Genomic DNA, 13,886 nt, shown 5'->3' on the forward strand with positions numbered 1-13,886 from the left:
GCACAGAAACAATTATGAGGCTCAATAGTAACAATGTTACAATCCAAAAAAAGGAGGGGTGAGTTTGGATTCTATTTGAAAAGAATGTGAATGACTTAACATACGTAACTAAATTTTTCATAATAAAAATTAAAACATATCTAAACAAACATAGTTACAAAATTACATAACAAGATATCCCATCAAATTTACAGACATAGAAAAGATAACAGAAACTTTTTCATTAATCTCAAAAGCTAATTTAACAACAACAGACAGAACAAACAACAGAATTTAGCAACAAACAGAATTTATTATTGCTGCATTAACCAATCGGTGTGATGGGAGTGATTAATTATTCTTATCTTTTTGATTTAGGAAATTTTCTTTTTGTTCATAAATTACATTCCAAATTAATGTATCAGATTGTAATCATTTAAAAATTAAATGATTATAATCCAATGGTGAAAAAGACTGAAAAAATTTTGTAGTGATTGAAATAAGATTTATTTTGAATAAGATTTTTTATATATATTTCCGTAGCTTCTATTCTTTTATACTTTAGGCTATAGGTCGTGCTTTATAGTTTTGGAACAAATTCTCATTTGTTTAACCAAATCATAAAATTATTAAGCTGTAATACATAGGTGTTAAATGAGAACTATTGTAGAAAAATTATTTAAGTACCATAAACCCCATTACAAGCAATATGCATCACGAACAGCAGTATAAGCTTCAACAAAATAAATAATCTTAAAAAAAAAAAAAAACAATATTTTTTTGTATATAATGAATGTTTGATTAACCGTCAAAAATATAAAACTATGCACCACGTACGATCATTTCGAAAAAGCGAAGCATCGAAAATGTCACTTTTTTGTATTGGCTTGATAAGGCTTGCCATATAAGAATATGGAGCCAATCACAAGGGAAGATCCCAACACAAACTTGGTCGTCAGCTGAAATTCAAATATATACACAGAAAGTATGCAGGACAGCACAATGGCAAGCGACGTGGAGAAACCTTTCAGAATGTTGTCAGCAAATTTGACGACGATGGCAACTATCAGGCCCCCGACGGCTTGCAAGAGAATAACAGTCCAGACAATTTTGTTGTATCCGTAGAAGAAACCTTTGGAAGAGACATCCGACCAATTCATGAAAAAGATCGTCCCAAATCCGAGAGGAACTGAGGAGATGCACAGTTGGACGTTCCTCATCCAAACGGTGACATTGCTCCCTTTTAGAATTTTTTCAAAATAAACGCCAGCGAATCCTGACATGCAGCAGGCGATGACGATGGCGACGAAACCGATGAGGGGACTCTGACCTGCCTGAGCAGGGGAATGTGTGTCAAACTGTGCAACTTGTACCAGCGCTATACCTACAAACAAAGTGAATAATGAAATCCATTGATAAGGATTCAGTTTTCTGTTCAACATGGCAACAGAAAATAGGGCTGTTGTGAGGATTTTCAATTGGTATGTCACCTAAAATAAGAAATAAGTTCATTACAGCAAGAACTGCGAAGCTCAGAAATAATTAGAGCATAATAATCTTAAACCTATTTTATTATAAATTAAGTTCCATATTAAGTTATCCAGTTCCATTAAGTTATTAAAAATTATACTGTTCCAAGTGAGTAAAGAAATTTTCAAATTTAAGCAAAGTAATAGGAATTTACTGGATGAAATAAATAAATAGAATCCCAAGAAACAATAATTATGCTTTTTATCTTCACTTTTTCTAAAAATAGATTAGTTTTTCATGAGTGTTTACATTATGGCATATTTTAAAAACAGCATTTATAAAAGATTTATATATATAAATATATATTATATATGTGTGTGTGAATATATATATGTGCAGAGTACAAAATAAAAAACGGACCATCCTGAATATCTTTTGATCTAATGCTCGGATCGCCACGTTCTACGACTCAATCTTAATAGTTTGAGGTGGTGACCTCAAATATGCTAATCAATTAGAAAAGATGTTTTAAGTTACAAAAAAATAAGACACAAAAACATACTTTCTATGAAAAAACATAACTTTTCTTTCAACTCCCCTAAAAAGTTCTCGAAATGCAGCAAAATAACAAAAAAATCAAATTAACATTAAGGAGTCCAAACTCTGGACCCCTCTCCTGACCAAACGTTTGGGACTATATTTTCCAGATTGCGACTACCCCCTACATTTTGGGAGTCAGAAATCTGAATCTATTTATTCAGAGAAAGTACATTTTTGTGTCCGATTTCGTAACTTAAATTATCACCAGCGCTTGTTAATAGCATATTTGAGGTCACCTACTCGAACCATTAAAATTGAGTCCCAGAATGTGATAATCAAAAGTTACCCATTCATTTTTTTCTGCATTGTACACATATATATCTTTTTTTCAATCATTGCCCTTTTTTTAAGTAAAAAGAAAAACTGAGATTTTCAAAGTTAAAATTCTGTTTTGAGAATTAACAAATTTTTTTTTATAATTTCTTTTAATATTTCTTTTTATTATTATTTTATCTGTATTGTCAGGGTTTATACAGAGATAAGAAGAAAAAATTCAAGAAAAAGGTCAAAAATTTAAAAGGAAAAAAAAAAATTATATAAAATTTAAACACAGTTTTAGTCTTATCTCAAATAACATTATTTAATTTATTCTATGCATAAAAACATGTTATTTCAAAAAGAAAAAAAAGTTACTTATTATGATCTAATGACTTTCAAAATGAGTTCTGTTCATAAGTTTATTATTTTAATTTGTGCAATATTACTTTAATGTACTGAACATATTGGATGATCTCGGGCAGGGCCGGATTTACGTATAAGCTTGGGGCCCCGAGATGGCAAGGGCCCCCAGATCCCACTTTTGAAAAAAAAGTTTTATTTGCAGCTGGGGCCCCCTGAAGCCTTAAATACGTTTTCTTTTTCACATTGCTTTTTGCTTTTCAAAATCTAATCAAAGTGTTTACAAATAAAAAATAATTGTTACTCTTCACTTTCCTAACCAAAGAGCAATGCATTCATTTTTATCCTTGCAGCGATTAATTGCTTTTCTATTCTCGGTATAGTTTTTTCATTTAACATGGCTTATTTTTTGCCAGTACATCATTGCTAATTGATTATTATTTATTACCTCATGCATCAGAGAAAGAGAAAATTTATTGATTGAAAATTGTACCAAAATCATTCATAAATATATATAAAAAACTTCTTTTCAAAAAAAAAAAATACACTTTTTATGTAAAGAAAATGTAAGGTATTAATTTCTAATTGCTTACTATTTCTAAATTCATAGCATCGAAATATATGTTTTAATATACAGAAGAAAATTCAATAAATTTGATATACTTAGTTTAATTGCATTGTTTTATTAAAATAATTTATCCGCAACATTTATATTTAAAGTAAATGTAGAGTGTAAAAAATAGCCTTTGTTGAAGATTGACATAGTAGCAGACGATTTTTTTCAAAGACATAGTAGCAGAAGATTATTTTCAAAGACATAATAGCAGACGATTATTTTTAAAAAACAGAATTTAAATTGCTGTTGAAGGTATTAACCAGGTTGGCAACAAGCATGAAATTAAAGAAGGACATATTGTAATGGCGGTTCACCCTTTCTCTTTGCTTTTTTAGAAAGATAAAGGCGAACATTTTTTTCTTCCATTTTGTTCCAAGTTTCTTCTTGCGTTTTTTCTCTCAAGGTGAGATTTTTTCGTTAAATTAAACAATACAATTTTATTTGCTTATTGTGTAATTATATTTTTCTGTGCTACATTTAGTTTATTTATTTAGTAGTTTAGATAAAAGGTTCTCTTATTTTGGTAACTGCCTTATTTCCAAAATAGGATTTGACATTCAATGATAGGGTTCAGTTTCAGTATTTATGTCTAAATAATTAGTGCAGAAGTAGTAGAACAGAAAATAACGCACGGAGAAAAAGTTACGAGGAAAAAAATTGTAACGAAACCAAAATATATGGTATTTAAACCATTCAATTGGTATTTTTTTCCGTTCGTATTATATTTTTGGCAAAAAGTTGATAATTCTCTAATTATCGAATGTTCATTTTTTAAAATCGAATCTTTATCCCTGTACACTTTTCTATACATCTAATTTCAAGTTTCAAAATCTTAAATTTTTTGAACAGTAAATAATAGATCGGGGTTATAAAGCATTATAAAGCAAAGAGCAATGCTAAGGTGAACCCTCATTGTTTTTAAAATCAAAGCATTTTCTGGAATTAAAAATATTATTTAATTTAAAAAATTTAAAACGATTCTAATGTTGTTTTTAAATTTCACTTTATTGAAACTTTCTACTTCAATTATTTATTCTTTTAAATAAAATAAAAAAAATTCCATTAAAATGAATTATTTTATAAAATTTATAAAAATACTCTTTAATTTTTATTTATTACAATTAATTCTATTAGTTATAAACAATATTTTTCGTGTTTTATTCAATATTTTTACTTATATTTAATAAAGAAATAAGGATTTTTTTCCTTGAGAATTACTTATTTTTTAAACATTTTGCAGAAATAAAAAAATATTAAATTAATAGTTCTTTTATTTGAAAAAATGATTTCAATTCACAAGATTAAATTAAACATTTATAATTTTTTTTTTAAATTAAAGATTCAATTTGAAAATGAATATGCTTTTTAATCTATATATTTCTAAAACATTTTTTTCAGTATTAAGAATTAAAAAATTAATACTGTCATTAGCTAGGGTAGAACCAGAATTGCCCCTGCTTTGAATTTAATTCGTTTATTTTCGTATTTTATTTATTTACTCATTTACTTGATTAATTGATTTAGGATGTTTGAGCTTTAAATGAAATTGAAGTAAATGAATATTTAGTAACGAATTTATAAATACACAAATAGTAACACTTGCTTTAATTATTTTTTAATATTTTTTTTAACACTTTTATTTGGTAGAATGATTTACTTTTTGTTTCATGTTAGAATTTACACCAGTAATTAAACAGTAATTAAAAATAATAAATTCGTTAGATTTCAATATTGGTACTGTTTTTTCGTTGATTAAATGTTAAACATTAACAGATATTTGTCTTTTAAAACATTTCATTCTGTAATAAGATAATTATTCTGCAATTGTAATTATTTAAAACTAATTGCTAATTGATATAAAGCTTCAGTGTGTTCCATTAATATGTTGAATGCTCGGTTTGGCTGGATGCCCGGGACAGTTGCTCTTTCACATCCTAGCCACTATACACGATCAAGAGCAGAGCTGATACTATAAACCCGTATGACATTTATTCTCTCTGATATTTAATAGACCCTTTAATAAATCCATAAAAATATAAGCCGAAAATTTACTTAAATAATGACAATTTTTTTTTCTTGCACTAAAACTTAACAAATGTACTTAAAATAATTAAGAAAAAAGCAAAAATAGTGAAGAAATATTTTCAGTATGAACATCAATTAAATAATATCAGCTAACGAAATGTTCTTTTTATTTTTACAAACAGTATAAATATAACAGCCCTCACCTGCTCCAGGGACTGCTGGATTGGGTTCAAAATGTCAAGGCTACGGAGTTGAATATTAGTAGTTGTTAACTCGAATTTGGGTCGGCTGTGCAAAGACTGTTATAAAATAAACTAATAAATTTGGCCGGGATAGCCTGGTTGATAGGGCGTTGGACTCGTGTTCGTGAGAATGGGATTTTGAATCCAGCCGGCAGAAGAATACCCATGCATAAAATGGTGACTGGTGCATGTTAAATCTGTCTGGGCCACAAAGTCCTCCAAGTTCTCATAACAAATTAAATACCTCTAGGTACTAATCTGGCAGTTCCCTTGTCTTCTGGATTGGATTCAAAATTACAAGGCTACGGAGTTGAATATTAGTAGTCGTAAACTCGAATTTGGGTCAGCTGTGCAAAGACTGTTATAAAATAAACTAATAAATTTGGCCGGGATAGCCTGGTTGATAGGGAGTTGGACTCGTGTTCATGAGAATGGGATTTTGAATCCAGCAGGCAGAAGAATACCCATGTATAAAATGGTGACTGGTGCATGTTAAATCTGTCGGGGCCACAAAGTCCTCCAAGTTCTCATAACAAATTAAATACCTCTGCTAATCTAGCAGTTCCCTTGTCTTCTGGATTGGGTTCAAAATGAAAAGGCTCCGGAGTTGAATATTAGTAGTCGTAAACTCGAAATTGGGTTGTTTGTGAAATGACTGTTATAAAATAAAATAATAAATTTGGCCGCGATAGCCTGGTTGATAGGGCGTTGGACTCGTGTTAGTGAGAATGGGTGTTTGAATCCAGCCCGCAGAAGAATACCCATGTATAAAATGGTGACTGGTGCATGTTAAATCTGTTAGGGTCACAAAGTCCTCCAAGTTCTCATAACAAATTAAATACTTCTAGGTACTAATCTGGTAGTTCCCTTGTCTTCTGGATTGGTATAGAAATGGAATTATACTTATAAGGGCCCCATCATTTTCAGTAGCTTAGGGCCGCACCAAGCTTAAATCCGGCCCTGATCTCGGGCTAACAAGGGAAGCAATCCCAAAAAGCCCTTTAAAAACAGACTTAAACTACAAAGCATGTTTGAAAACCTTGTATAAGGTACATATTAGTCACCTAATTTGCTTTTAGGGTAAAATATGTTCTACAAAAGTTACAGTTCATTTGCTTTTAAACAAACAAAAACTTCCCAACTTATGTGCAATATTACTTTAATGTACTGAACAAGGGAAGCAATCTCAAAAAGCCCTTTAAAAACCTTAAACTACAAAGCATGTTTGAAAACCTTGTATAAGGTACATTGTCAATTGGCAAATTAGTCACCTAATTTGCCCTTAGGGTAAAATATGTTCTATAATTCTATGTTCGATATATTCTTCCCAACTTAAGTGTACTCGTGATGTAATGGTTTGACTGTCCGCTTTCTGCAAAAGAAGTATCGAAATCCAATTCTAGCTGGAGTGGTTAAATTTTATCGCTAATTTTTTTTTTTTAATTTTAATTTTTAAGAACAAAAATTAATGTTTCTTAATTTTTTTCATTAAAATAAACAGACAATTTAAATATGTATAATAGGGGTGACTGTATTTTTTGAATTTATGCATGATTTATAACAAAAGATAGTAATAAAAGTTTTGCCGAATTTTTAAAAATTAAGCTTATCTAAAATAAATATAGATATTTTTGAAGATTTGTAAATACACGAGTATGCATACCTTGCTTTTCTAAAAAAAGGAAATACTACACCCCTTGTAAAAAATGGAAAATTTAGAAATGTCACACATTTCAGCAAAATTACCCACATTTCTTTGTTATTAGAACTTGCAATGATACCCAAAGCAATATATCAATCAGATGTAGAGGAAAACGAAAACAACGTGCAAAATAATTTTTCTATAATAACAGTAACATTTTTATTTTTTAATCTTATTTCATTCTGAAAGAGATAAATTTGAATTGGATAAATGAGTTTTCTGACCTGACAAGTGGCAGCATCTAAATGAGTAGCTCCAACATAAATAAGATTATTCTGCAATAAATAAACAAATGAAGGAATGGCAACCTGCAAAAATGAAACCAGTTATACATTTTCATTTTTAAACTTAAATTTTACACACATCAAAAATGAAAAAAATCTAAACCTTTTAAGACAATGAAGATTAATCAATTGATCACTTTTAAAACCCAGACAAAAATTCAATTGAAAAATTGAATAATAATCAGTGTTTTTGCAAAATAAAAACAATATTAATTTAAAATAAGATTGACATAAAGTTTTTATGGTGAAATAATCATCCAAATGTCATAAGAAAATATTAAAATAAAAAAATTCCTAGAAATGTAAGATGTCAGAAATATTTTTAATACTTTGACTTTGTATAGTTCTGTCTTTTGGCATTAAAATTGTCTGTGACCTCTAATGTATTGAAAATAAAACATAAAAGAATTTTAAATATAAAAGAAGGGTAATTTATAAAATCAGGACGAAATGAGTGAGCAAAGTTATCTGAAAAGGACTGCACAAACAGTTTTTGGGATTAGAGAACTATAACGAAGAGTGTTGTGCATGACCGCTAATGTATTTAAAATAAAACATAAAAGAATTTTAAATATAAGAAGGGTATTTTATAAAATGCTATCTGTTGAGGAATAAGAAGAAGTATTTTTGCTATCAGCAGATCAACTCATCGAATGCAATACGTTGAACACACATTACATCACAGCGTCTGATCTGATAACCTTATTTATAAGGTATCGGATAACAGTTTAATGCTTTAGCATTAAATTGTTCTTCCGGTCAAATGACCGGTTGTGGTATAAATAGGTTTACGACAAGCACAGCCGGATTATACCTTTCGTAGGCATAGCCAATTTTCGTAGGCCCTAGGCAATTAAAGATAAACTTGTGAATGCTTTTCCTAACGTTCACATTGCAATAAGAATATATTTGTCGATTCTTGGATCAAATGCAGAAGGAGAAAGATCTTTCTCCAGATTAAAATTGAAAAAAAATTAATTGCGTTCAACAATGAATCAAGATCGTTTGGCATCGCTCACACTTATGTCAATTGAATACGACATTTTGCGTAGTTTGGAATTCGACAGCATAATACAAGATTTCGTTGAATCCATAAGATTCTGCAAAATAATTTATTACCGTTTGGAATTCGACAGCATAATACAAGATTTCGTTGAATCCATAAGATTCTGCAAAATAATTTATTACCGAAAAATATTATATTTTTATTTGTATCTTCATAATTTTGTGCAAAATTCACTTGTTGTTTTTAAAGCTAAATTATTTTTGTCAACAAATTTTTTTCTCCGAAGTTTTTCGTAGGCCCTAGGCACATGCCTAGAGGTTAATCCGGCCCTGACAACAAGTAATATTTGAACAAGTATTATTTGACACAAACAAAACATAAAAAAAGAATAATAATTGAATATTAACTGTATATAATTGCTAGAAAAAGTCATGAAGTCAAATGTGCAAAAGCGATAAGACGATAAGCACATTTTCGGTGCAAAAGCTCTTAAACAGTCATTTGACCTGTTATAGTATGTTTTGTGTTAATGCAGTTGATGCGGCATTTACTTATTTCTTAGCCATGGAAAGAGAGGAGAACCTTACCTTAACAATTTCCATGGGTTGATGTATGATTTCTTTCTTGAGTGAAGATAAAAATAGCTTGAAATTGCTTTCTCCATCCGTCACCCACACCATGAGGAGGCTGCAAAAGAGCTTTATAATTTCTGATATCACAACAGCTGTACTCGACAGAAACAGTTCAGGCTGTGTACGAGATATCCTCATCATGATGTTGAGTGCAGCATTTTGAACAGTAAGTGTCACTAAAGACACATACTTCAAGGACTGTTGAGTCCCTGTTATTAAGAAAAAAGTAATACATTAGGTAATGTTTCAAATTCAGGTATTATATACTTTAAATAGGTATGTTACCAGCAAAGTGGGAAATAAACCAAAAATCAGCTGGAAAAGCAAAAAAATAATATGTTGCTGAAGCATTGAATACAATGATTATTTTACCACGTTTATATAAACTTGCCTTCGTGTATGTCTGTCCGGGTGGAATTTTGTAATCGATTTTAAACTAACTTCTCGATTAGCCACAAACTTCAAATTTGGCACATAGTTCAGAATCGGATGACAATGCATGAAAATGAAGAGAAAAAAGACATACAAAGTAAAATAAAATTAAAAATAAAAAAAAAATTATTTTCGAGATTGTCTTTTGTTGTCGATTCCATTATTTCAAATTAGTATTACATGTCAGGTGAAAAGATTTTTATTGTCGGAGCATTTTTATAGGTTGAAAAATCACGTGGTAGTATCCAGTTTTTCCTCATTCATTTCCAGATTGTTTTGGTTCTCATCAGCATAAAACTAATGAAATTAGTAAAGGTATTGTTTTTCTATAAAGGTCTTCGTATCCCTAATTTAAAATGAAAGTTCTATTATTTTAGTAGTGGTCTTTTAGTAGTCTTGACTACTCTTGACTAAGAAAAATAATCTAAATAAAAATATATATTTTTAAAAACCACGTTTTTTGTAGTGAAGAATAATAATTAAAAAGTAATAACTTTTAAAAAATATAAAATAAAAATTAAAAAAATTATAATTTAAAATAAAAAAATTCAAAATAAAAAATAATATTTTTAAAAGCCACGTTTTTGTAGTGGAGAATAATAATTAAAAAAAATTGAAAAACGAAAAATGTGGGGCGCATGAAATACATAACAGTATATATACACATACATATACACATTTTCTTACTCATACACATGCACAGCCACATATACATCCACATAAATATGCATATACACAAACATATTCCACATTCAGATACAATTACGATTACAGATATGCCATGCACATATTCTCAAGAGCACACATACACACACTAATATAACATTACAGTTATGTATTTCATGTGCCCCACGTTTTTCGTTTTTAAATTTTTTTTTTAATTATTATTCTCCACTACAAAAACGTGGTTTTTAAAAATATTATTTTTTATTTTGAATTTTTTTATTGGTATGGTTATGTTGTCAAGAATAACTTTTTGGTGCAACTAGTGTGTTAAATTCTTTCAGAGAGAGGCATACATTTTTAATACTAATTAGATTAAATAGGCAAAAATAAATTATAACATTATCAATGCATTAAGATTAAATAGTGTCATAGATGCAAAAATAAAAGAGAATAATTCAATACCATTAGTTACCCTAAAATACTGCCAAATTTTAGCTATAACTAGGCATTGGCAGAATAGGATCTAAGAGGGAAAAAAAAAGAATGACACAAACCTGAAACACCCTTCGACCCAGAAAGTCACCAGCAGTGACGTAAAAAATCTATAGGCTATAGGAATAACTGCCAAAAATTTGATAGAATTATTTATTGCTTTAAAAAGCAAATACCCAAATGCATAATTTGAATTTTTCTGATTGTTTGAAATATATCGGGATCTTTAAAAACCATGTGAAAATCAATATCAATAAATTGTTGAAAATACAATCAAAACATTACACTGATTTATTATATTGGCGTACATTAAGCGTACCAAAAAGTGATTATCTAAATACATGATTCAAGTATTACAATTAAATTCAATTAAATTTCCGTAGAAAAGAAAAGTAAATTTTTTTTTTTACTTTCGAAAAGAAAAATTGTTCTGCAAGAACTCTTAACGTTCTGCGACAATGTCGCCGTGATTCGACCACGGTGATTAAGATGTCCATTTCGTGGGACCATAAATACTTTACCAAAAGCAAATATTCCTACACTGGTCTGTGTAGCAATTTGTTGATTTTTATGGCCCCAAGGATATGGAATAGAACCTCATTTAATGAAATTATAGAGCTTGATTAAAAATTATCTTTTTAACCTTGCATGAATGATGTTAACACATCAAATTAATTAAATTAATGTAAGTTACTTGGGTATACAGGTCTTAGCTAACATACATATTTCTTAAAAAAAATTAGCCTACAGTTAACACATGTTCAAAGAACAGAATGTCTTCCAAAATTTGTATTAGCTATTACAGTATGTGAGAGCTAAAAAGATATGGACCTAAAAGCGAATTGACGTTAAATAAAAGAATTTCTCAACTGTTTTCAACCCTATACAAATCAAAACTGTTAATTTATATGCTTTAAAGGGTAATTTTTTCGACAAAGGGTACTTATTACGAATTTCAGTTCAAAGAAGTTACTATTAATCAGTCCCTGATGGTATGATACTATTATTATCATACCACAGTTCATTATTAGTTTTTCCCCTGAAACTATAAATCATCAAAAATAGTTAGATCACATATTTTCATTAAATAGTAAGCCGATCATTTCTGCACTTATTTTATTTAAACACTACAATACAATTACGTTATTTGTATGAAATAAAAACTTACGCATGTAAAATTTTTCTGCTAATGGAAGATCTATACTAACTATCACACTGTCCAGATCTTTACTTTTAATTGAGCTTTCCATCTACATGAAGTGGAGAGAAGATAAAAAACTATATGAGATATTTTTTAAAAAAATTTTAAATACCCTGCTATTACAGAGTAAACAGATTTTAATAGTTTCATCAAAGAAAATTTTATGCCAAAGTAATTACTTGGTTTAATCAGTAGGTTTTGTTGATTCAGGTTTATATTTTTTTTCTGGGTATTATTTTTAAAAATTCATGTTACTTAGAAATGTTGTTTCGAGTAGAATATTTCCAATCAAAATTTTAATCGGAAATTCATTCTTTTGCAATGATTAAAAACAAGAAATATTTTAATTAAATACAGAAATAAATAGATAAATCCGGTTGCTGCACACAAACATGGACTAAGTAATTGCATAAATAAACATACGGCCATGCAAGTGACATGTGTTCACTTTTGTTTTGACTAGAGATCCTCGACTATCATTGGTGGAGCTTGCTGTTTGGTAACGGGCGTGAAACGCAGATGGCGGTAGATGTTAAAAGTATTATATTTTATTTATTTGCTATTTGAGTATATGTAAGTTATAAACTAGATTTTAATTTACTGGTTATTTGAGTATATGTAGGATGCAAGTTAGTTTTTGTATGAAGAGGACTTTTCGGAGTTGTGAGTGTTGGACGTTTTTTCTTTAGTGAAAATTTCGTTTGAAATTCTTAGTGCCAACATCTGTCTACATCCATCTCGGGTTAGCAGATGAAATAATACCAATTGGTGTATACCACTATCTTGTACATTGGGATACTGAATCTCAGATCATTAATATCAGTAAATTGATTTTCTTATTTTGTGTACCACCCACTAGTGCGGGCTGAAATAACAGTTGGCGACAACAAAGTAAGCGAATTTCAAGTATTCTCAAGTATAATAATTTCCCCTTTTTTCCTCAACATGAGGGAGAAAGAGATGGATTTATCTACAAACCAACACTACTCTCGAACAATTAAAGTGTCCACCGAAACAAATTTAGAATTCAATTGTAATTTTTACCCCAATAGGACACAATTCTTTCCCAAAAAAACCAATCCTGCTTAAAGATGATCTAACTAAAGCTGTTACAGTACCCGTAAATATAATGACTTGCATGCACACTGGAAACGGCAAAATGTTAATTAAAACTGCGAACTTGAATACTGCAATCGAAATCTCCAAACTAACCAAACTTATGGGAATTCAATTCAAACCCAACCTAGCATTCAAACAGAAAACAGCACATCAAAATTCCTATTACAAGAAATCCCTATTGATCACTCACTCACTGAACTGGCTTCTGAATTATCATTCAACGACGTAACTGTGCATAGCATTCGCCGATTTACAAAAAGAGGATACCCTCGAGGACATTCTAGCCCCAGATCAACTGGCCCCAGTCATGAACCAACAATAGAGCATGTCATCGTTAATTTTTACTAATCAACTTTTAGCCTTACATTTTGAATTTTTATCTACTTTTGATTTTAGACTTCATAGACTTCTAGTCAGACTTTTACTTTTAGACATTTACTATTTGGACTTTTAGCTTTCATTGATTTTAGTTTTGAGATTTTTTATCTCTTGTTTCCTTATTATTATAATCATTTAATTCTCGACATTTACACCGGCGCTATTGGGTTTCATTGCCTTTAACACATGTTTTTAATTGTCAAACTTTATTGTTAATCCACTTTTAACTGATCACCACCACTGTCATTTGGCGAAATTTTACTGTAACTTTAGTTTTTAGAGAAATTTTATTGTAATAATTTTACTTTTATCTCCGTATACCCCCCTGGGGTGGGTCGGAGTTCAACCTTACTTACAAAAAGAGGATCTTCGTCACTCTCTGAGACATGCCTTATTACAATCTACGGCATTTCAATACCAACAG

At 29.7% G+C, this 13,886-nt stretch overlaps 1 protein-coding gene across 2 annotated transcripts; it reads right to left on the bottom strand.

The window, feature by feature from the left end:
* Window positions 1-272: 272 nt before the first annotated feature.
* On the bottom strand, window positions 273-12,531 carry LOC107439596 (UDP-N-acetylglucosamine transporter). 2 transcript variants are annotated; one of them, XM_016052247.4, is made up of 5 exons: window positions 12,145-12,531; window positions 11,933-12,014; window positions 9,130-9,383; window positions 7,477-7,560; window positions 273-1,469 (listed from the first exon to the last, which is right to left on the bottom strand). In XM_016052247.4, the coding sequence occupies exons 2-5, from the start codon at window positions 12,012-12,014 to the stop codon at window positions 849-851; spliced, it is 1,041 nt and encodes a 346-aa protein (XP_015907733.1). In that variant the 5' UTR covers window positions 12,145-12,531; the 3' UTR covers window positions 273-848. The 2 variants fall into 2 exon arrangements, with proteins under 2 accessions (XP_015907733.1, XP_042907656.1); XM_043051722.3 differs by having other exon boundaries at window positions 362-1,469; window positions 12,389-12,441.
* Between the last annotated feature and the right edge of the window lie 1,355 nt (window positions 12,532-13,886).

Source organism: Parasteatoda tepidariorum, chromosome 1 (assembly GCF_982258835.1).
Source record: "Parasteatoda tepidariorum strain Cologne lab strain chromosome 1, Ptep-v5.0, whole genome shotgun sequence".
Taxonomy (NCBI): Eukaryota; Metazoa; Arthropoda; class Arachnida; order Araneae; family Theridiidae; genus Parasteatoda; species Parasteatoda tepidariorum.

Bases quoted from the DNA above. Each gene is read 5' to 3' on its own strand.
- LOC107439596 (XM_043051722.3), bottom strand. The intron at 7,561-9,129 runs GTAAGGTTCTCC...TCATTTTTGCAG, and splicing joins AACCCATGGAAATTGTTAAG to GTTGCCATTCCTTCATTTGT. The intron at 1,470-7,476 runs GTCAGAAAACTC...TTCTTATTTTAG, and splicing joins TAGATGCTGCCACTTGTCAG to GTGACATACCAATTGAAAAT.